Source organism: Oratosquilla oratoria, chromosome 4 (assembly GCF_046742065.1).
Source record: "Oratosquilla oratoria isolate Oo_2021 chromosome 4, ASM4674206v1, whole genome shotgun sequence".
In the NCBI taxonomy this organism is placed as follows: domain Eukaryota; kingdom Metazoa; phylum Arthropoda; class Malacostraca; order Stomatopoda; family Squillidae; genus Oratosquilla; species Oratosquilla oratoria.
The window spans coordinates 18672759-18698552 of record NC_134780.1 but is presented as its reverse complement, the minus strand read 5'-3'; the positions used below and the strand labels follow the sequence as shown (position 1 = coordinate 18698552).

At 38.4% G+C, this 25794-nt stretch overlaps 1 protein-coding gene across 6 annotated transcripts in view; it reads right to left on the bottom strand.

The window, feature by feature from the left end:
* The window catches only part of Nipsnap (protein nipsnap), a 175109-nt gene extending 154368 nt beyond the window's left edge, over positions 1–20741 (bottom strand). For 5 of the 6 annotated variants that reach the window (XM_076183542.1, XM_076183537.1, XM_076183541.1 and 2 more), the window contains exons 1-3: positions 20587–20741; positions 6233–6412; positions 2839–3001 (exon numbers count right to left, since the gene is read on the bottom strand). In XM_076183542.1, the coding sequence (XP_076039657.1) occupies positions 2839–3001; positions 6233–6412; positions 20587–20660 (417 nt within the window). In that variant the 5' untranslated portion in view covers positions 20661–20741. The remainder of the gene's footprint in view (positions 1–2838; positions 3002–6232; positions 6413–20586) is intronic. The other variant, XM_076183539.1, reaches the window with a different exon arrangement.
* Positions 20742–25794: the final 5053 nt, after the last annotated feature.

Here is a 25794-nt window from a genome sequence, read left to right as displayed (position 1 = left end):
GTCACTATCGCGCTGTTATTGTTTACAACGCCATCTTTTGCGACCCATTTGATTTTGTATCGCTTAGTTTGAATGCTTTGAACGTTCATCGCATGCGCAGGGTATTCAAATTATCTTGTTATTACACAAGTGTATGCCCAAATCTTTCAAAGAAAACAAATATTCACCGATTCCAACGCAAATTTGGTTATCAATCTTGTCAAATTAGTTTTTCGAGTGAAAATATTAAGGTAAGACATCAATAACATACTATTGTAATGTAAGAATGTTGTTTTTTAACCTATTTTCTTCCATATATGAGCAGCTCAAGATCATTGGGCAATACACTTGGTGATTTTTTGACCCAAAAATCTTCACATGCCAAGTTGCATGTCAATTGGGCCAGTGGTTCGGATGTTATCATTATTTCCAATTTGACAACAGTTGCCATGGTAACATGATAGGTGTTAGTAAGAATGGTATAAGAAGGCCCTGCAATGTTAATGACATGCTCAGGAGAGTCTAAATTGACAACAGAATGGTATAAGAAGGCCCTGCAATGTTAATGACATGCTCAGGAGAGTCTAAATTGACAACAGTTGCCATGACAACGTGATAGGTGTTAGTAAGAATGGTATCAGAAGAAGGTCCTGCAATGTTATTGACATGCTCAGGTGTTTTATTGACCCATAAAACCTAGATATGCCAAGTTGCATGTGAGTTGGGCCAAGGGTTTGGTTTTTATTGATGATAATCTGAAAATTGACAACTTCATGGTTGCCTTGAAAAGGCAAATATGGTATGATGGAGATGTTTTACATTGTTTTTGACATGCTCATGTGATTTGTTGATCCTTAAAACCCATTCATTCCGAATTTTAATAAAATTGGACCAGTGGTTTAGAGTTAATGTGTATTTCTTTACCGAAATCTTTACAAATGACCACCCTTAATTCTAACACTTTGCTATGGTGAAGTCCAGCCAAAAATGCAGGCTAAAAAATAACTAAAAAAAATTCGTATCTCCCTTATTTTTTTAGCTATTTCAAAAAACTAAAAAGCATTTTGTTTCTAATAAAATTGCCTTTCATATGCAATAATAATTTAAGGGTTAAAAGAAAAATGAAAATTTTGTGCCCGTACCTACATAAAGGGAGAGCGACTGGAGGAAGTGGATAGCTTTAGATACTTGGGTGCAAATGTGGCAGGAAAAGGTGGAGTGAGAGTGGAGGTAGAATGTAGATTGAGAGAAGCGAGTAAATGCCTTGGTGGATTAAAGAGTGTAATGAGGAATAGACATTTGGGAATGGATGCGAAGAGGAGACTGTATGAAGGAGTGATTGTGCCAACAGCACTGTATGGGGCAGAAACATGGAACATAAGAGAAGAAGAGAGAAGGAGTTTGAATGTGTTTAAGATGAGGTGTCTGAGAAGTATGATGGGGGTTACTAGGCTGGATAGAGTGAGAAATGAGGAGGTGAGGAGGAGAACAGGGGTGGAAAGGGAGCTGGGAGATAGGGTTGATGAAAGAGTATTAGGATGGTTTGGACACATGGAAAGAATGAGTGGAGAAAGACTAGTAAAAGAGGTATGGAAGGCAGATGTGGAGGGAGTGAACATGAAGGGACGTCCTAGGATGAGGTGGATGGATGGGGTGAAGGGGGCTTTAGGGAAGAGGGGAATGTCTGTTGAGGAAGGACGGGAGAGGACAGAAGACAGGGGTGAATGGAGAATGGTTGTATATGGATGATGTTGTGATGCATGAGGTGGAATGGGTGGGGGGATGGGGGGTGAGGTAGTATGTGTGAGCAAAATTTGACGCAGCCCAAAGGGATTTCTCCCCGTTTTCTCCTTTTATGCAATGGGGGGACGGAGAGGGGGGGGGGTCGCCAATTTAATGAAGCGGCCTTGCTGTGGATGTGCTGTGTCTTGCGACACTGCTTCTGACCCAGGGCAGTGGACAAGGTGCAGGGATGACCCGTCATCCAGGAGGTGCTAAGAAAAGAGGGAGGGTGGAGGGATGTGGAGTGTATTTAGGGATGGAATGGGTGGGAATGATTTTATGCCTTTTCCTTTTTGGCTACCTCCCTTGTAAGGGGGAAAAAGCCTTGGTATTTGTGTGTATGTAGTATATATTTTCCATTTTTCAGGTCTTTTGTCTTTTTTCCATTTTATCCAAGCTTTGTCCCTTTTGTCTTTTAACTCCCTGCATCTTTTGTTGTACCAACAAAGATAAGAGGGAGGGAACAGGGTGGAGGGGACTGGGGAGTAGAGTATGATAGGGATGGAATGGGTGGGACTGGTTTTTATGCCTTCATTTTTGGCTACCTCCCTTATAAGGGGGAAAAAGCCTTTGGTATATGTATGTATCCCATGAAGGGGAGCATATTAACTACTTTAAATATTAGATAACCATTATTCCTATGTGCATGAAAACTTGTCTATTTTGGTGGGAGTGTCCTTCACCTATTTTTACAATAAAGATTGATCAGTTAAGTTTAGTACAGCTTGTCCCACTATCATGTGAACAACCCCCAGCTTTTAATGAAAAGCAATGAACCATAATGAATCATGCACACAAGATGATGTACAAAAATTGCTGAGAAAGGGAATGTATTTTATAAAACTGGCATTTTTTCAATGATCCTCACTTTGACTTTATTCCATATTTTTACATTATATATAATTTTTCTCATTATGTGAAAAACTGAATTCTGCAACACTATTTCTGGTCTGGTTTGAAATATAGCTACAAGGGGACAATGAATGAGATTTGAAATGTAGCTACAAGGAGACATTGAATGGGTATTGACAAACACCATTTATGATTATCATGTCTATGGAAAATACTAAAACTTACTGGATCATCTGCAAAAATTTTGCGTGCTCTGTCAATAGATGCATAACCTCCATCATATTTCCAGAGATGGAGACACTGGTCTTGGTCTCCAACACCTACTGTCCATGAACCTGCGAGCTCAAGGTTCATTTGACGATCAGCTATACCCTTTGCATATTCTTCACTATAAAATAAGAAGAAATATATATATTACAAAAATATATGGGAATAGCAAGTCATGATACTATAACAATAATTTTCTGCCTCTTTTAAATTCCAAGCCTCTAGCACACAGGGTTGGGTACAAGTACATATACTTGTACTAGGTACTTGGACTTACAGATTTTCATGTACCTGTACTTGGAGTTTAAAAATTCAACGGTACTTGTAGTTAGATCCAGAGTACTTGAAAAATACCAAGTACATTCAAGTACATTGTATCTAATCAAAAGATATACATTCTAGTGAACTTTGTGATGATACTACTGTATTGGGTAAATGCACTTATCTGTTATTTTCAGTTAAGAAACTACTGGGTATATTATTAATATAGAATAAAGGACAAGCTCTAATACCTTGATACTTACTTCTGCATCAAATTCAGTTTTATCACTGATATGAGAAATATATGGATAATATTTTGCATTTGCAGCAAAGGGAATATTATAGTACTTATTCGAGTTATTCATAAAATATATCTTCCTGTTTTGTAATTCTGTTATTAAAATATTGATGTGCTAAAATAAAGGTAAAATTTCCAACAACTCTTCTACTTTGAATCCCACTTTTTAACAGTGTACTCATCAATGCATATATACGAAAACTACTAACTTTTGTTCTTTGCAAATCTGTGACATGAATTTTTTTTAGCAAAAAATACTTGCACAGCATGTACTTGGACTAAAGTACATTGCAAAATTACTGTACTTGTACATACATATACCAAAGGATTTTTCCCCCTTACACGGGGGGGGGGGGGGGTTGAGCCAAAAAGAAAAAAGCATAGAAATCCCTCCCACCCATTTCATTTCCTATATATTCCGCTCCCCTCCACCCTCCTCCCTCCCTCCTATCTTGGCACCTCCTGGATGACGGGTCATCCCTGCATCCTGTCCACTGCCCTGGGTCAGAAGCAGTGTCGCAAGACACAGCACATCCACAGCAAGGCCGCTTCATAAATTCGGCGACCCCCCTCTCCATCCCCTCATGCAGGAAAGGAGAAGACGGGGAGAAATCCCTTTGGGCTGCGTCAAATTTTTTCTCATACATACTTCCTCACCCCCCATCCCCCACCCACTCCCCCTCATGCATCACAGCCTCATCTATACACAACCCTTCTCCATTCACCCCTATCTTATGTCCTCTCCCGTCCTTCCTCTACAGACATTCCTCTCTTTTGTAAAGCCCCTTTCACCCCATCCATCCATCTCATCCTAGGACGCCCCCTCATATTCACTCCTTCCACCTCCGCCTTCCACATTTCTTCTACTAATCTTTCTTCACTCATTCTTTCCATGTGTCCAAACCATCCTAATACTCTTTCATCCATCCTATCTCCCAGCTCCCTTTCCACCCATTCTCTTCCTCACCTCCTCATTTCTCACTCTATCTAGCCTATCATACTTCTCAGACATTTCATCTCAAACACATTCAAACTCCTTCTCTCTTCCTCTCTCATGTTCCATGTTTCTGCCCCATACTGTACTTGTACTTGAAAAATATCTGGGTACTTGGACTTAGTACAGTTGCCTGTACTTGGACCCAACCCTGCTAACACAATCCCTTCCTGGCATAGTATATTCTCTATGTTCATCCCCAGCTACCTATTTCTTATAAAAAAAATTGTTCCCCCAATTACTTGCTTCCCTTATTCTATAATTCACCTCCATCTTCATTCTTCTCTTACCTGCTTTATGTGACCCCAAATACATAAAACTCTCCGCTTCGTCCAGCTTCTCACTTTTAAAAATCCCTACAAGATACCACTACTGTCCATCTGAACACCTTACTTCTGTCCACATTAATTTTCAGGTTTCCCCTCTCACACAACCTCCCAAATTAAACCATCAACCTTTTTAGCCTATCCAATTCAGCCACAAGCAGTGTCACTTGCAAACAACTGGCTCACCTCCCACTTCCCTCAACTCTTACTCACAAACTTTAATCCACTGCCTAGCATCCTCACATTTATCACCCTCATACTGTATAACCATGGTGACATTATGCAACCTTGACATGGCGCCCAACTTCACCTCAAACTATTAACTTTTTCTATTCCTCTCCCTCACACATGCTCTACTACTTGCACAAAAAACTCTGACCATCCTAAACAGATTTCCGCATATCCCATACATCCATAACAGCTTGCATAATTCCTCTGTCAACCCTGTCATACACCTCCAAATCCATGTAGCTCAAGACACCCTTACCTTTTCCCCAAAACTTCTTGCATATGTCTTACAACAAACACTTGATCTATGTGCTCTCTTCCTTACCTAAACCCACAATGTTCTTTCCCAATTACTCCTTCTGTTCCTCTCCAATAGCCCCCCACTAAACTAATAACCTCCCATACACATTTCCAGCTACACAGAGTGATCCCTCTAAAAATGTTACACTCATACTTGTCCCATATTTCCTTGTATAGTGAAAATATACCTGCACTCTTCCAGACCACTGGTACACTTCCATTCCAAAGGTACACATTAAACAATCTAACCAACCACTCCACCTTAACAACCTTCATCATCTAACACAGGTGCTTTACCAGCTTTCAACTTTTACAGTGTTCTCTGTATTCCCTCTTTTCCTATATCATTCTTCTCCTATCACAGTAATTTTCCTGACATCTCCCACTGCCATAATCAAAGCCTCCTTATCCTCCTTTACATTCAACAACTCCCAAAAATATTCTATTTATCTTTCCTTTACTACCCTTATGTACATTAGTATCTGTCCATCTGCATCATTTACCTTCTTTCTAACCAAATTTGTTACCCTTCATTCTTTGCATTTCCTTCCTGAATATCTTTTTTTTTTTTTTCAAAATTCTCCTTCAAACACCTACCCCACCTTCCATCGTGTCATTATAAGGAGGAAGAGGCCCCTTGGTATATATATATAAATAATGAATTTTCTTTCATTTTTCATAAGCTTGAAACAAGAGAAAATTGCAAACAATTACTGGAAGGTAACATCCCCACCTGTATGAACATTACAACATAACTACAAATTCCTTAAGCAGGCATCAGGTTATTAAGGTTAGTTGTGTATCGGTCAGACACTTAGCTTTATTGTATACCATCCCCCAAAAATACTTTTTAATAGTATGATGTACAGTATATCTTTCTCTGAGAACATTACATGATCACAGGTAAACGAGTGAAACAATATGTTCTTTGGCACTTATACTTACTAGTTCTTGAGGTATGCATCTGCAGTACCCGGCTTCAAGTTGTGAGTTTGAAGTTCAAAAATTACTTCTTTATCTGATAACATTCTTGAGTGAGATTCCTTGGTTGGTTCTATCTTTCGCACCAAAAGCTTGTTTAGCCATCCATCTTTCTGTTGGGCACTTGAGGAAATGGACAAACATCTGAAAATAAAAATATGATCTGGGAATTTTACAGTGAAAAAAAAGTGTGGTATTGGCTACATGCAATTGTACAATATAATTTGATCAGTAGCATGCAGTGATATTTTAAAGACTATATGGGGCACCCCTACAGACCAAAGCCACACATCTGGTTAGGTTAGATTAGGTGTAAAGTTATATTGAAGAAGGTGGACGGACAGTTATATAAACCCCACACATTCTGTTCATGCCACTGGGGCATTGAATCTATAAACCCCTATACACTACCTCTTTAGTCCATAATATGTTCATAAATAATAATCCAGGATAAGGGTTTTGATTCATTTCTAACAGTTTAAATCAACTGTGTTCACTATGAGAGTGGATAAGTATTATATTTTTATTTTACATTGAATCACAATATAATAATTTCATACATCAGTGAATCAACTGGCTGCAAATTTGAAATTTTCTTTGATGGACCTAACCTGGATTTCGCAAATATAAGTGATACTTAAACAGCCTGAAATGGGGGGAATGGACTGAAATTGTATGTTTAATCACGAACTTCACATAGTCACGTACATAGTAGTTGGGATGGTGGCAGCAATTACTAATCCAACTTAACGTAGGATTTTCCAATCACATTATATATATTTGACTAATTGTCATCATCATACATGGTGCTCTTGATTGAACACAATTTTATGAAGGCATACTATACATCTTGCCCACCCATTCATTGATATAATCGTAGTAGTCATTCTGGCAATACATATTTTGGGTGTCAGAGGTGGCACTACATAACTTATTACTAATCTGTTTATTAATCATTACCTAATTACTATATTTAATTTTTTTTTTTTTTAGCATCTGACCTAGTTATGGACTGAAATGACTGCATGCTACCCACTGTTCATCGTTAGATATTCACTTGTAGCGTTTGCATTGATATCACAGAAACCTGGAAGTCCTGGATGCACCACCTTGTTGGTGGTACTCAAATTTGACAGATGATCAAAAACAATGTTGTTGTTGTTGTCGTTCCCTAGACTGTCTGTCCGAGCAGTCCCGTCTCCCCAAGGAAGGCCACAGCATGCATGATTGTGTATAATGCAGTCTTCCATTATGTGTTGTATGGTATGGGGTGAAGTGTTACATCCTGGAGCTGCAGCGTCTACGTCGTGGGACCACCCCCCAACTCTTGGAGTTGGGGGCCAAATAGCAGCAACCACCCCTGGCCATCAGCTCTATGCAGGTGGCACCGATCCCCAAGAGGAGCTACACCTGCCTTGGGGAGTACCACAATCCTTTTTCATAAACAATATAGAATGTACATGTTGTGTTGTGGGTCTTTCATGTCACCTTTTCTTTGTGTGGTAAATGATGCCAGAGTAAAAAATAAATAAATCATTGGAGAAGCCTGTAGGTGATTGTGTTGGTATAATACCTATATGTGTGATAGAGCTGTTTATAAGTTTTGTTACATAATGTGGAATCATAATTTGCATTTTAGCCATGAAAACTTGTAAACATTACACTGGAGATGTCCTTCTTTATTCATAAAATCCTGTGACTAACAAGACCTGGAATACCATTACGGTGTACAAGAACAAAAAAACTTTTTATTCAAGTAGGTGTAGATTAGTGATACACTTTTTTATAATTCACCTGGAGAGTGAATTTTCCTAATTTTGGTGATTAATGGAACTATAAGCTGGGTTACTGAATGTATTAGTGCTTTATATGTGTCTGGCAAAGAATTCCAATAATGTACAGGTAGTTGTATATATATTATTTTAGTTTGAACTACCAATAACTTTCTGAAGTATTCTATATTCACAATTTATAGTAGTTTGTACATCACATTACTGATGTGTATAAATTTGGTTAGGTTCTGCAAACTTTGGGCTAGTAAAATGGTTCTATTCCAGTATCACACAAACAAATTTTCACCTTTCTTTTTTGCATTTCAAAGATACATTTTTTCTATAGAATGTTTACATTAGATTAGGAACAATTGGACAATGCAAGTTTCATGTTAGATATCAGTGTTTGCATGATTCTGGAATTTTACTGATAAATGTTGCTATGGACTGGGTGGGAGTGGTTTTTATGCCTTTGTTTTTTGGCTACCTCCCTTATATGGGGGAAAAAAGCCTTTGGTATATGTATGTATGTAAATGTTGATACATTCTCACCAAACCAGATGAACCTTCAAAGTTTTAAGTCTTTTTATTTTGCATTCTCTTGTGTGTTGGGAGGTCTCCCTCAGTAGACTGTATTGTATTTCTCAATGACAACTCCAGTATTTCTATCATTATGGAGAATATTATGCCAATGCTTAGAAGTTTATGTTGGGTCAGCTAATAGGGTGTGGGTACAAGTAAAAGCAGTAACAACTGCAACAGCACTGTAGGAGAGAAGCCAAACGCAGAGTATGAGATCCAATATATTTAACATTTTGCCCAGCAGGGCTTCTTCAGAAATAACATAGTGGACAAACATCTGACTTCTTATATAACCCGAGCTTGCGGGGAGAAACGAACATGAGACTGGTGTAAACACAATGGATTTTTTACAATAAATAAAAAATGACAACATTTTCACACTGAATGAGAATCAGACAAGAAACAATGGTCTCAAACTGTCTGGAAATAGATTCAATTTGGAAGTAGGTAGAAACAACTTTGCCAACCGTGTAGTTAATGAATGGAATAAATTTCCTGCACAGGTAGTGCAATGTAGTTCAGTTCGAAGCTTTAAGAATCATTTAGATAAACACCTAAGCCAGATGCTGTAATGATTATAATTCATTTTATATTATTTGTTTTTGTCTTATCATTTGTCTGTTTGATTTTCATTAATCATTAGTTATATGTCAATTTATTATTATTTACTATTTACCTGTTTGTTTATTATTTAACTATACCTATGCATTTATTTATGTATTTTATTTGTTATTTACATTATTATAGTTTTTATTTATTATTATAATTTTTTTTTTGCATCCAACCTAGATATGGACCGGGGGTGTCTCCTGTCAGCATGCTCCGCCTTTGTAATCCTTTGTAAACCAGTTTCATGTTCATTTCTCCCCACAAGCTTGGGTTATATAAGGAGTCAGATGTTTGTCCACTATGTTATTTCTGAAGAAGCCCTGCTGGGCAAAACATTAAATACATTGGATCTCATACTCTGTGTTTGGCTTCTCTCCTACAGAGTGCGGGTATCTATGGTAGCATAATGTTTGGGGATGCCAATATGTCATGTTAAGCACCTGGGGCAATCATGTGTCAAGAAAAAAAAGAGGCCTGGTTCTTTAAAAGAGTATGGATATTGATTAAGCCAATTACTTAATTGTATTAGAAGGATAGAAGAGCTGTTGACAATAATAAGGTCTCCAACTATCAATCTTGATTTTGGATTCACTAATGGATCTTGGGCTACATCAGCTTCTAAGCTACTTCAGGCGTTCATGTATCTATACAGAAAAAGTGTTTCTTGATATCCTGTAATTTTATGGTTAGTCCACATGACCTTAAGATTTCTGTCCTAAACCAAAAGGTTTGGTGAATTAATTTCATCTACTGTATTCCTTTTGATGACATGAACACTAAAATTAAGTAATTTCATTCTCTATTTTCTTTTAGTAATTTCTAATTGACAAAGCAGGGAATAAATTTTGTCACTGCTCATTGTTTTGCTGATATCCTTCACTTTATGCAGAGACCTCACCACAAATGTAAATTCTAATCTGATGCAGATCAGGCATTCTTTGGATTTCTCATTATTTCACCCATTTAGTGTAAAGGCTAGCCTTAACTTAGAGAGGGCTAGGAGTTAAGGCTAGGAGAAGGACAACTCTGAACACAAACACCCTGCTGCCTTGTAGGGTATGCCTCTTCAGACAAAGGCTAAGAGAAGGACAACTCTGAATCCAAACCCCCTGCTGCCTTGTAGGGAATGCCTTTTTCATGCAAAGGCTAGGTTCATAGCCAATAACTATGATGTGGAAAAGCGCTGGAAACCTTACCACGTAACCTTCCAAGAAACCATGGAGCAAACAAGACAAAGAAGGAACAGCCTAAATGGGAACTACAGTCGTACCTCGGTACTCGACCATAATCCGTTCTGAGGTGGTGGTCGAGCACCGATTTGTTCGAACACCGAAACCAATTTTCCCCTTATCACTGTCTTTCTTTGGACCCATTATTAAGGGCTAGAGCAACACGAAAAAGTTTAAATCTGGGAAGAAATACTCGAACAAACTGCGTATGTCTTACTCCGCTGGCGGTCTGAGTCGAACTGACGCTTACCCGCTGTTCGAGCTAGTCGAGTACCGAAAATCTGTTCGAGGTCCGATGCATTTTCTACTCGAATTTTTTGGTCGAGCACCGATTTGGTCGAGTACCGAGGTACGACTGTATTCCAATAATAATAGAATAGTTACCTCGCCCGGTTGAGATGACTATGAGGAGCAGGTGCCCCTTGCCCATCAGCAAGTGACTGCCCATAAAACAAATGACACAAAAAGAATTAGAAATAAAATAAAGATTGTTACATGGAACATCAGAACCTTGTACCAGATGGACAAACTAGCAAACATAGAAAGAGAAATGAACAGAATGAAAATAGACATCATAGGATTGGGAGATGTGAGATGGCCTGGGATGGGATGTATGGAGACGAGGGATGGTAGCCAGTTAATATACTCCGGAGGAGACACAGCATATAGAGGTGTGGGTATATGACAGAAACGGTAGCCAAATGTATCATGGGATATTGGCCCATTTCTGACAGAGTAATAATAGCTAAACTTAGAGGAAAGACATTTAATACTAACCTGATACAAAATGAGAGTGAAGAAATAACAAAATGCAAAGGATCAATGCAAATAAGTTACATTCATTATGGGGGATTTAAATGCTAAAGTAGGGGAAGGTAGATTTGAGGATATTGTAGGACGGTACGGCATTGGAAACAGAAATGAGAGAGGCACCAGATGGGTTGAATAGTGCACAGAAAAAGGACAAATCATGAACACATGGTTCTAACACCACCCATGCAAATTATGTACATGGAAAAGCCCAGGGGACATATATGCCAAATAGATTACATAACAGTAAATAGAAGATTCAGAAAAGCAGTAACACAGGAAACTCGGATCATATTCCAGTAGTAGCAACAGTTAACATAAAAGTAAAGAAACCACCAAAGAGAATTCATAGTATAAGTAAACAGTTGAAACTATTAACACAGAAATCAGAGAACAATTCAGTTTTGAAGTAAAAAACAGGTATGCAATACTAGAAGATGCAGCACACGAAACAGAGCTAGGATCAGCTCTGTAGCAATGGATGACACTATAGAAGGCCATGGAAGAGGGGTCAGAAATCATACCAACAAAAGAAAGAAAAAATAAGAAACCATGGATGACAGATGAGATTCATGAATTAATGGAAGAGAGAAGAACATACAAAGATGAAGAGAAATACAAAGAGCTTAACAGAAAAGTACATAGGGAATGTATAAGAGAAAAAGAAAAATGGATGAATGAAAGATGCACAGAAATTGAACACCTAGAAAAAACAGACCAACAAAAGATGCACCAGAGAGTAAAATAAGTAATAAAAACAAGGAAACACAAACAAAATATAGCAATTTTCAAGAAAGACAGGACAGTAGCAATGGAAGAAAAAGAAGTGAGGGATAGATGGAAAGAATACATCGGGGAACTTTTTGCATATGTAAGGGAAGAACTAGAGGACCCTTACAATGATGAGGGTCCAGACATAATGGAAGATGAAATAAAAGCAGCACTATCAAAAATGACAAAAGGAAAAGCAATAGGAGAAGGTGGAATGGCAACAGAAATGTTTGAGGCTTTGGAATTAAAATTACAACAGAAATACTCAATAAAGTCTATGGAACTGGGGAATTAACAGAGTAAATGTGCCAGTCAGTTTTCATAGCTTTAACAAAAATTCATAGGACTTTAGAATGTAGCAAACATAGAACAATTAGTAACATGAACCATACATACATATACCAAGGCTTTTTCCCCCTTACAAGGGAGGTAGCCAAAAAGGGAAAGGCATAAAAACACTCCCACCCATTTCATCCCTAAATACACTCCACACCCCTCCCACCCTTCCTCTCATCTGAGCACCTCCTGGATGACGGGTCATCCCTGCACCCTGCCCACCGCCCTGGGTCAGAAGCAGTGTCGCAAGACACAGCACATCCACAGCAAGGCCGCTTCATTTAATCGGCGACCCCCCCTCTCCGTCCCCCCTTGCATATAAGGAGAGGACGGGGAGAAATCCCTTTGGGCTGCGTCAAAATTTGCTCACACATACTACCTCACCCCCACCCCCCCGCCCATTCCTCCTCATGCAATCACAACATCATCCATATACAACCATTCTCCACTCACCTCTGTCTTCCGTCCTCTCCATTCCTTCCTCAACAGACATTCCCCTCTTCCCCAAAGCCCCCTTCACCCCATCCATCCACCTCATCCTAGGACGTCCCCTCATGTTCACTCCCTCCACATCTGCCTTCCATACCTCTTTTACTAGTCTTTCTTCACTCATTCTTTCCATGTGTCCAAACCATCCTAATATTCTTTCATCAACCCTATCTCCCAAATCCTTTTTCACCCCTGTTCTCCTCCTCACCTCCTCATTTCTCACTCTATCCAGCCTAGTAACCCCCACCATACTTCTCAGACACCTCATCTCAAACACATTCAAACTCCTTCTCTCTTCTTCTCTTATGTTCCACGTTTCTGCCCCATACAGTGCTGTTGGCACAATCACTCCTTCATACAGTCTCCTCTTCGCATCCATTCCCAAATGTCTATTCCTCATTACACTCTTTAATCCACCAAGGCATTTACTCGCTTCTCTCAATCTACATTCTACCTCCACCTTTTCCTGCTACACTTGCACCCAAGTATCTAAAACTATCCACTTCCTCCAGTCGCTCTCCCTTAATGTTCACTTCCAGTCTACTGCCACTTTCACCCCTTGTACATCTCATCACCTTACTTTTACCCACATTTATCTTTAGCTTTCTTCTATCACATACTCTCCCAAACTCTGCCACCAGCTTCCTCAATCCCTCCTCTAACCCTGCCACAAGCGCAGTGTCGTCCGCAAACAACAGCTGGCTCACCTCCCACTTTTCTCCATTTTCTCTAACCATCTCCAATCCCTGACCCACTACCCTAGCATTCACCTCTCGCACCACCCCATCCATGTATAAGTTGAACAGCCAGGGCGACATAACGCATCCTTGACGAAGTCCCACCTTTACTTCAAACCACTCACTCTCTCCATTTCTAATCCTGACACAAGCTCTACTACTCTCATAGAAACTCTTGACAGCTCCCAAAAGCTTTCCTCCTATCCCATAAATCTGCATAACCTCCCACAGTGCCTTTCTGTCTACCCTATCATAAGCCTTTTCCAGATCCATAAAAGCCCAAAAAACATCCTTCCCCTTTCCTATAGCTTTCTCACATATCTGTCTTACCACAAAGATCTGATCTACACAACCTCTACCTGTCCTAAATCCACACTGTTCCTCACCAATTACTCCTTCTGTTCCTCTCCTAATCCTCTCAATTAAGATCCTCCCATAAGCCTTCCCTACTACACTTAACAGGCTAATCCCTCTGAAACTACTACATTCACACTTGTCCCCTTTTCCCTTGTAAAGAGGAACTATACAGGCACTTCTCCAGTCCTCCGGTACTCTACCCTCTCTCCAGCAAACATTAAATAACCTCACCAACCAGTCCACCATCACTGAACCTCCCTTTTTCAGACATTCTGCATGGCATCCATCCAGACCAGGTGCCTTACCTGCTTTCAACATCTTTACAACTGCCTTCACCTCATCCTTCCCTATTTCTCCTCCATTCTCCTCATTCATCACTCTCATTTTCTTCGCATTTCCCACTGCAGCTATCTTTCCTTCCCTATCCTCCTTCACATTTAGCAACTCCCTAAAATATTCTGCCCATCTTCCCCTTACTGCCATCTCTTCCATTATCATCTCTCCATCTGTACCTTTTACCTTTTCTTCCCTACTTGATTCGCCTCCTCTTCCTCTCTTAATTTCTTTCCAAAACATCTTTTTATTACTTTCAAAATTTTCTGTCATACTCCTACCCCATCTCACATCTGCTCTCCTCTTTGCCTCCTTTACCTTTTGCTTTACTTCTCTTTTCTTTTCTTTGTACGTCTCATATGACTCCCCCGTCCTCTTTTGTAACCAATCTGTGAATGCTCGCTTCTTCTCTTCTACAACCTTCTTTGTTTCCTCATCCCACCATTCACTACCCTTTCTTCTATTTCCCCCTGTCCTTCTTGTTCCACACACCATCCTTGCACACTTTAAGACTCCCTCCTTGAACCATCCCCATTCCTCCTCCACACCCATCTCTGCTCCATCCTTTACTCCCTCCCACTCCTCCTTCAGCTTCTTTTCGTACTCCACTTAACAAAAATAATTTTAAGAGTCATTACTAACAGAATAAGGAACAAAATAAGGCCAGAAACAGCTGATGAACATTATGGGTTTGTATCAGATAAGGGAATATGGAATACAATTTTTGTTGTAAGAATACTAGCTGAAAATATGTTAAAGGTGCAAAAAGATCTATATGCCTGTTTCGTGGACTACGAAAAGGCATTTGACAAAGTAAGGCACAATGAATTTATAGATATTGAAGAAAATAGGGGTGGATGGGAAGGATTTAAGGTTAATCGCAAATCTCTATTGGAAGCAAGAAGCAGCAGTGAAAATAGGAGAAGAACTGTCTGACTGGAAAAAGATTGAAAGAGGCATAATGTTGCCAGACCTGTTTAATTTATACAGTGAGGTAATCATGAGAGATCTTCACCATCTAAAAGGAGTAACAATAGGAGGAAGAAATCTCAATAACATTAGATACGCAGACGATACTGTGTTACTCGAAGAATCAAAAGCTATGCTACAGGAATTAGTTATAGCACTAGTAGAAGCAAATAGAAACAGAGGTCTAAAAGTGAATAAAAAGAAAACAGAAGTGATAGTACAGTAAGTCCTCGTTATATGGTACATATGCGTTCCTGAAAATCTTACCGCAAATTGAAATTACCGTATACCGAACCCAAGTTTCAACTTATAGCAGACGTACCTTCTCTCTGCTTTTTCCTCTTCAAAATATCTAATTTTACCTCCAAAACACAAGTGGATACCATATATGTGAATTTTTCTTACTGTAAATAGAATCGAGGGTAGTAATTACCAAATGATGAGGGTCCAGACATAATGTGAATTTACCAAATAAAGAATTACTGTATAAGGAGAATTCACTGTAATGACAAAAAACAAGAAGAATGTCCAAGGGTAAGAATTCAAGCAGAAAGAAGTATATTGACACAGGTGGACCATTTCAATTGTCTAGGAAGCATGTTAACTTGGGATGGGAAAAGCGACGAAGAGATAATGAGAAGGATAACCATAACAAATATAATTTCAACAAAATTAAACACTTAATTACTAACAACAAAATTAACATGAGAACAAGAAAAAGACTTGTAAAATGTTACATTTGGTCAGTATTATTATATGGATGTGAAACTTAAGACAATTAGTAAACAAATGCAGGACAGGATAAAAGCAGTAGAAATATGGATTTGGAGAATGATGCTGAAAATTTCATGGACAGAATTTAAAACAAATGAAGAAATACTACAGCAAATAGGAACACAGAGGGAAATATTAACAACTATCAGGAAAAGACAGTTACACTTTGTAGGACATGTGATAAGAAAACAACAATTACAACATACAACTCTGTGGCACGGTTGGTAGAGTCCCAGACTGTCAGTACGGCAGTACCTGGTTCAAATCCTGCCCAGGGCTGAAATTATTTCAGTATCGCTGCGCTTCGAGTCGTTACTCCAACTCTTGTGGGCAGAGAGTTGGGGGTATGTGTTCGTGTGCATGTAAGGTCATAGCATTACCCATAGATTGGTCATACAAGCTCTGAGCTCTCTTCCAGGAGGGAAATAGCTGTCGATCACGAGTCCAACATGTGATCCAAAGACCAAGGTGAACCACAAAAAAAAAAAAAAAAAACATGTCTAACAGGAAAAATAGAAGGAAAGAGGGAAAGAGGAAGACCACACAGAAAATATGTAGATGGATTAAGGACATCTGTAGAAGAAATAACAAGTACCGTCTTGTTAAGAAGAGCCATGTGCAGGCAGGAATGGAGCTCCATGGTATCCAACGTCCAAGTCGATATGGAACCCCGTCAGTCAGTGTAAAGGCTACTTTTATGTTTGTCAATATGTATATTTCACTTACAATTCTGCATGTGTCAGTTTGGTGAGAACCAAATTAAAACATACATTTTTTTTTAGTCACAGTATTAATAGGTATGACTGGCTTCATAAAAGTGCATGACAAATTGGAATAAAGCATGTCACTTCTTACAGTCAATGACTTACTTGTTAGCTTTAGATTAAATTCTATTTATTTTCTTTGTTTACTCTCCAATACCTCTGAAATGGAGGCTTACAGTTGTGATGACATGTGCAAGCACTATATTGTATTGAGTAAATATATCAACAATATCATAGAGCCTTGTTTATTTTAGGTACGGGCACAAAATTTTCAACTTTTTTTAATCCTTAAATCATTGTAGCATATAAAAGGCAATTTTATTAGAAACAAAATGCTTTTTAAATTTTTTAAATACTTGAAAAATAAGGGATACATTTTTTTTTAATTCTGCATTTTTGGCTAGACTTTAACCATAACAAAATGTTAGAATTAAAGGTGGTAATTTGTAAAGATTTTGGTAAAGAAATACACAAACTCCAAACCACTGGTCCAATTTTATTGAAATTTGAAATACTTGGGTTTTATGGATCAACAAATCACATGAGCATGTTAAAAACAATATGTGACATCTCCATCATACCATATTTGCCTTTTCATGGCAACTATTAAGTTGTCAATTTTCAGATTATCATCAATAAAATCCAAACCACTGGCCCAATTGACATGCCACTTGACATGTGAAGGTTTTATGGGTCAACAAATCACCTGAGCATGTCATTAGCATTGCAGGACCTTCTTCTTATACCATTCTTACTAACATCTATCATGCTGCCATGGCAACTGTTGTCAATTTAGAAATAATAAAATCCAAACCACTGGCCCAACTGACATGCAACTTGGCATGTGAAGGTTTTACGGGTCAACAAATCACCTGAGCATGTCATTAACATTGCAGGACCTTCTTCTTATACCATTCTTGCTAACACCTATCATGTTTCCATGGAAACTGTTGTCAATTTAGAAATAATTAATAAAATCCAAACCCCTGGCACAACTGACATGCAACTTGACATGTGAAGGTTTTATGGGTCGACAAATCTCCTGAGCATTCAATTTTGAAATAATAAAATCCAAACCGCTGGCCCAACTGACATGCAACTTCGCATGTGATGGTTTTATTGGTCAACAAATCACCTGAGCATGTCATTAACATTGCAGGACCTTTCTCTTATACCATTGTTACTAACACCTATCACGTTCCCATAGCAACTGTTGTCAATTTAGAAATAATCAATAAAATCCAAACCGCTAGCCCAACTGACATGCAACTTGACATGTGAAGGTTTTAATTGGTCAACAAATCTGAGCATGTCAAAAACAATGCAGGACCTTCCTTTTGTACTGTTCTTATTAACATCTATCATGTTGCCATAGCAACTGTTGTCAATTTAGAAATAATTCATAAAATCCAAACCCCTGGCACAACTGACATGCAACTTGGCATGTGAAGGTTTTATGGGTCAAAAAATCACCTGAGCATATCAAAAACAATGCAGGACCTTCCTATTATACTGTTCTTACTAACATATATCATGTTGCCAATTCAGAAATAATCAATAAAATCCAAACCGCTGGCCCAACTGACATGCAACTTGGCATGTGAAGGTCTTATGGGTCAACAAATCACCTGAGCATGTCAATAACATTGCAGGACCTTCCTCTTACACCATTCTTACCAACACCTATCACGCTGCCATGGCAACAATATGTTGAGCAGGTATCTAAGCTTTAAGATTCTTAGATTGCACAGCTGTGCTACTACCAACAATTTCAAAGTTACTCATATCCAGTAGAATAGCGGCTAATAAACAACATTATTACATTAAATATTATACAATTTAGTTTCTTGCCTTTAGATTTTTACTTGGAAAATTAATTTGCCAAGGCTAATATAAAAAATTGTGTTGAAATCGGTAAGAACTAGTAAAGTTTTGAAGAACTGGGCATACACTTGTTTAGCAAGACAATTTTAATACCCTGCGAATGTGCTGAACACTCCAAGCATTCAAACTAAGCCAAACAAAAATCAAAATCCAACGGGGCGCAAAAGATGGCGATAGCGGCGCCGCGCATGGTTTCGCGCGTGACTATATGCCTACATGTATTGCAATGAAGCTCAAATGTCGATTAACCAACGATCTTAAGCTTCTCATTTCCGGGAGAAAATAGGTTAAAAAACATGGTTCTTTAATTTACAATATTGGTTATTGATGCCATACCTTAATATTTTTACTCGGAAAACTATTTTGCTGAGGTTGATAACCAAACTTCAATTTAAATCGGTGAAAATTTGTTTGTATTTCAAGAATTGGGCATACACTTGCACAACAAGATAATTTGAATACCCTGTGCATGCACTGAACAATGCAAGCATTCAAACTGAGACATATTTATCTAAACTGGCCGCAAAAGATTGCGTTGTAAACAGTACACGTGAGATGGTGGCGCCACGAGCGGATGCGCCCATATCTATTTTTATGTATAACAATTCAGTAAAATTAAAATACTAGTCTGAAAGAGTAAAGAAAATTATTGGATTTACCAGAGTACCCTATGTCATATTTACAAAGTGGAGGAATCTTGAAACCAATCTTTTGTACATTAGGCAAGGGCTTATTTTAATTGCGTATTTTCCATCACCAAAACCCAATGATCATGTTGAAACTGCACTACTATCAGTAAAAAATGAAATTCTAAAGACCCAAATCAATATATGACAGTATTCATCCTTACCCAATTCAAAATAATTGAAAAACAAGAAATTAGCTTTTATTCTAGCAAATTTATAATATGGTGAAAACACTATGTTCCATCAGTGTTAACATATGGTCTAAAGTAATTTCAAATTCTAAAATTGCCCTAACAATTACATGGCCTGTATCATTATATCTTATATTAGTAATGACACCAATAAACCAATCAAAACTTGACCGCCACATCAGTCTCCTAAATTTTATAACTTCCTGAGACCACACAGCACAATGTTCTAACTGTGACTTACCTTATCTAGTATTGACTAACAATCTAAATGAATTTAACCTAACAGTAACCTAATGTGTATCCCAAATTAGTGCAATCCAACCTTATAAATAATAAATATTAAATTTACACTTCTGTATTGATAATAGACAATAGTGTCACATTCAAGAGTTCTATTCCGTCAGCATCCCTTCTGTACTTAACTTCTCGATACTGCGGGATACCTAATACATTTGATTTGATAAGTAATATGACAGTTTTGTAGTCTTCTACAAATAACAATTGTTACAATACATCTTGTTTCTCATTTACATGTGTAACAGGAACGTTATACCACCTTAAACTCGTTCTAAACTCTGCTATCGAAGTACTACAATGTTATTATGCTATTCCAAATTCCATACAAAGAAATTGCAAAATAAAAATAATGAAATTTAAAAACATTTCCTATAAAATCAAACTGACGGGTCAAGTGGTTGTCGGTTTTGATAATCCCTAAATTAGTTGCTTCATCATGACCGCTGTCTTTTCAACTGGCGGTGACAGTATAAATACCATGGGGTACTCGGTCAGCATCAATCCACATTGCATGCACAATTCTTTCAGAGATATTGTGGAAATAGGAAAGTTTCAATCCACAAGCAGACGACGCCATCAAACAGCTGATTACGACCCATCACGGTCACAGGGGTCAACTTTAGTTGTACTTTCATTTAACAAAGTAACTAAAAACAATGGTTGTGCTCTATGGTTAACCAACACAGAATACACTTCTAACTATACAGATAACGTATGATAAAGCTGACCTTATCGTTGTCTGATAAAGAGGCGATGATTTGTGGGCACAAGCCCGTATGTACGTCCCCATTGCAGCGGCCATGTTTGGGATCTGCCTAGGACATGATGATGGTGACGTCACACTCCCACAATGCACTCATTCGGTTGCCTAGACAACACGAGACGCGCGTTCTGTTTTCCCCTGTTTGTTTAATAACAATGAAGCTTTCGAGAGCTAATAAAAAAGGAAATAAAAATGAAGAAAAAAGTCATAGGAATTTATATGTCCGAGTGTTCGACGATGTGATGACGCGAGAAGAGGACCTGGACACAAAACTTGTGGAGTAAGTGAAATATGTGGAATGATTTTGTGAACCAAATGAAAGTTTGTACCCAAACCATGTCTTCGCGATCTATGTTTTTTTTAAATTGGTGTTGCAAAATCTTATATGCTGATATTCTAGACATATTACTTTCTCTACACGAGTGAAATAATACAGAACTTTGTGTTTGAAAACAAGTGCATCTTACATACTATATTCACTACACAGATTTCTTAACGAATATATTATGCTACTGCTTAATTTCGTGTTTTATTGTGATAGAACAATAAAATATTCACAACCAAATAAATATTTAGGTACAGGTCCCAGAATAAGAAAATTAAATATTATTGTACTGCAATTTTCGTTCGTCTTCTAACTTCCTTGAAATACGCGGGAATTGTCTCTTTAATGGGGTACATAAATGTCTTAATAAAAATAAGTGATCGATTGAATGTAATATATATTTTGGATCTTACTTCAATGGCATTCATTCGAGATTTCAAAAGACCATTTACCTATATGTACTACGTATAGTCATAGTGGTTGCACTGGGGTGACTGGGATTCATTTAGCTTAGTAACTTACAGACACGGACTTACCCCCCAATGATGTATTCCTGCATTGTTGTTATCCTATTTCAATTATCTCCCCACTAAACGTGTTTGATAATATATTTATAAACTATTTTATTTAATCTTCACTATTTCATTGTAGATATTCAATGCAGAGCATAACTATAAAGAAGGGACACGTACTACGAGTCCTGTCTGCCATGATGCAACTGCAATTTTATCGACATTTTTCATAGATTTTCTTCTGCCAAGCCATTTATATATAAAATATTTTATGTTATTAACCCGCATAATTTTTTTAACAACAGATAATATACTTTTATGTGCATAATTGGCAGTAGTTTATACCAATATAAATTCCATCAGGTTTAGGAATAAATGACTGTCACTATCGAAAGGAGAAAGAAACAGGCACAACGCGTTTTGTCGAAACCTACCTCAATTAAAATAGTATTATTCGTGTTGATGTGGGAAAATATAACATATGACTAAGGGACATGATCATGTAGACAGGCATAAAGGTGGGAGAAGGGATGGCAGAGATCATGAATATGAGAATCACAATAGAGGGAAGACGAAAAATATTTCGCAATGGTATATTATGTCTCACCAAAAGCAAGGATATGAAATGAGGAATCAATAATATATATAACCGAACGACTGAAAAAAAATGAAAAACGACTCACAGGAGACTAATTGTGGAGAAGTGAAGTGGGAAGAGTAGGAAATTTGTGGAGGTGAAGTTGTAGTAGTTTTAGTTCGGAACAACGGCAGGACAAATGAAAATCAACACAAAATATCTAATCTCTTTCTTTTGGTAATTAGCCACAAGGTGCGACACTAGAAGTGTCACATGGGAAATGTAGGTGAAGCTCGGACTAAGGCCACAGCTTAGTGGAGCTTATGGTTGTAGCTGGACGTGGAGCCTAACGTCAGCGAGGCGGTAGCAGATTGGACGAGGAGATGTTGTTGTGTACGCTGGTTGATACTGTTCTGCCCATCTCGGCGAAACGCCGACCTTTTAAGGGAGGCTGGCGGGAACGTGAGGAGCTTTCCAAGTTCCTGATTGGCTGACCACTGGCTGGCAGGGACACCCTTGCGAACTACGCTTGCCAACTACAGGAACTTGAATATTTCTTAGATCAGTGTGTGACGGGTCGTAGGATACATCACGTCACTACAAAGTGAACACTTTATCCAATATAACAATGGTATAATGACCCAATGGGTAAAGAGAAACATGGTATAGAGGTGAAGATGCACCAACAAGACTGGACATAATGTTAACAAAAGAATCGGAGTGGATTAAGATATCAAATTATATACCAGTGCCCGGTAGGTAAAAGTGATTATGTAGTCGTTCAGTTTATTTGGGAAAATGGAAAACATAAACAAGAAAATGACACAGACAATAGAGATACAAATATGAAATACAATATATATAATAAAAATGATAAGAAATAGATTAATAAAAGTATTAGAAAGAAAATGAGAACTTTTCCAGACATGTGCCAAAAATGTAGTAAGAGAATCACAAATAAATAATTATATAAACAGACAAATAAATGAATATTAATGATACTGTAAACAAGAACGTTTTGTTAAGATGTGCAATAGCAGAACATAAGAGAGATAAGGCATGGGAGAGGTGGGGAAAGACAAGAACAAAGAAAACAATACGAGTATAAAAACACAAAGGAACCATAAAAATTAAAACAAAGTAGTTAAAAGAATGAAAAGGACATAAGTGATAAATGTAGATATGAACATAAATTGCTTTACAAATTTGTGAATGGCTAGTATATGCACAGAGAAGGGGTTAATATATGAAAAAAAACTTGCTGAAATAAAAGATAAATATTTCCAATCAATATTCACCAAGGAAGAGGACTTTGAGGGAGAGAAGTTGTGTGAAGTTAACGGATGTTTCTTGAATAAAATTAAAGTGGATGTAAGTGAAGTCAGTAATATTCTCGAGAATTTGGAAGAAAGTCGTCGGGCTCAGTTGGGACTTCAATTTGGAAAATGAAAGAATGATACATACATGTACCAAAGTCTTTTTCCCCCTACACGGGGAGTAGCCAAAAAGAAAAAGGCAGAGAAACCACTCCCACCCATTCCATTTCCTATATATTCCACTCCCCTCCACCCTCCTCCCTCCCTTCCATCTAGGCACATCCCGGATGACGGGTCATCCCTGCATCCTGTCCACTGCCCTGGGCCAGAAGCAGTGTCGCAAGACACAGCACATCCACAGCAAGGCCGCTTCATACATTCGGCGACCCCCCCCCCTCTCCGTCCCCTCATGCAGTAAAAGAGAAGACGGGTAGAAAACCCTTCGGGCTGCGTCAATTTTTTTCTCATACATACTTCCTCACCCCCATCCCCCACCCACTCCCCCTCATGTATCACAGCATCATCTATACACAACCCCTCTCCATTCACCCCTATCTTCTGTCCTCTCCCGTCCCTCCTCAACAGACATTCCTCTCTTTTGTAATGCCCCTTTCACCCCATCCATCCATCTCATCCTAGGACGCCCCCTCATATTCACTCCTTCCACCTCTGCCTTCCATACTTCTTTTACTAGTCTTTCTTCACTCATTCTTGCCATGTGTACAAACCATCCTAATACTCTTTCATGAACCCCATCTCCCAGTTCCCTTTCCACCCCTGTTCTCCTCCTCACCTCCTCATTTCTCACTCTATCCAGCCTAGTAACCCCTATCATACTTCTCAGACATTTCATCTCAAACACATTCAAACTCCTTCTCTCTTCCTCTCTCATGTTCCATGTTTCTGCCCCGCACAATGTTGTTGGCACAATCACTCCTTCATACAGTCTCCTCTTAGCATCCATTCCCAGATGTCTATTTCTCATTACACTTTTCAATCCACCATGGCATTTACTCGCTTCTCTCAATCTACATTCTACTTCCACCCCCACTCCTCCCTTTCCTGCCACATTCGCACCCAAGTATCTAAAACTATTCACTTCCTCCAGTCTTTCACCCTTAATGCTCACTTCCAGCTTGCTGTCACTCTCTCCCCGTGTACATGTCATCACCTTACCTTTACCCACATTTATCTTCAGCTTCATTCTTTCACACACCTTCTCAAACTCTGTCACTAACTTCCTCAATCCCTCATCTGATCCTGCTACAAGCGCAGTGTCGTCAGCAAACAACAGCTGGCTCACTTCCCACTTTTCTCTATTTTCTTTAATCATCTCCAACCCCTGACCCACTACCCTTGCATTTACCTCTCGCACCACCCCATCCATGTAAAGATTGAACAGCCAGGGCGACATAACACATCCCTGACGAAGTCCCACCTTTACCTCAAACCATTCACTCTCTCCATTTCTAATCCTAACACAAGCTCTACTACTCTCATAAAAACTCTTGACTGCTCTTAACAGCTTTCTTCCTATCCCATATATCTGCAGTACCTCCCACAGTGCCTTCCTGTCTACCCTGTCATAAGCCTTTTCCAGATTCATAAAAGCCCCAAAAAACATCCTTACCTTTTCCTGTAGCTTCCTCACATAATTGTCTTACCACAAAAATCTGATCTATCCATCACCACCTGTCATCCCCATCCATAAAGTTGTCTAATCGTTTTTTAAAACAATTGATGGATTCAGCGCTTACTACATGGTTACTAAGTTTATTCCATTCATCGACCACCCTATTAGTAAACCAATTCTTGCATATTTCCTGTCCTAAACCCACACTGTTCCTCACCAATAACTCCCTCTGTTCCTCTCCTAATCCTCTCAATCAAGAAAGAATGTTAAGAACAATAAATGGATGAAATACAACAAATTATTCTTTGTTTTTCTGGAAGGGATATGGTACAATTGCACTGGAAATCAATGTGGTACCAGTCTGCAAAGGAGGAACCATTAGACTTTGATCTTTGGCCTGCATGATAACCAAAACGTGTGGATATTTTGTCAAAAATGGATGAATTACTTGGGGAAGCAATCTTGGTTGACAATAAGTTCAGATTCAGAAAAGGAAATTAATTTGTAACAATCCAATTAAGTTTATATCTGAGAGTGGTTGATCTGCTAAATGAGAGGGCTGGGTCGATTATGTATGTATACTTAGACCTAAATAAGTTTTTTTTTTTTCTTTTTAAGTGCCGTATAAAAACTTAATTTGGAGGTTGGAAAACATATAACTTAAAGGGAGCACGCTGGAATGGATAAAGGATTTCCCGAATGCAAATAACAGTGTACTGACAACATTAATATAATGACATGACGACTGGAATAGGTAGCTACACAAATTTATTTCTTGATGATGCTAAGATCATAAATATATTGAAACGT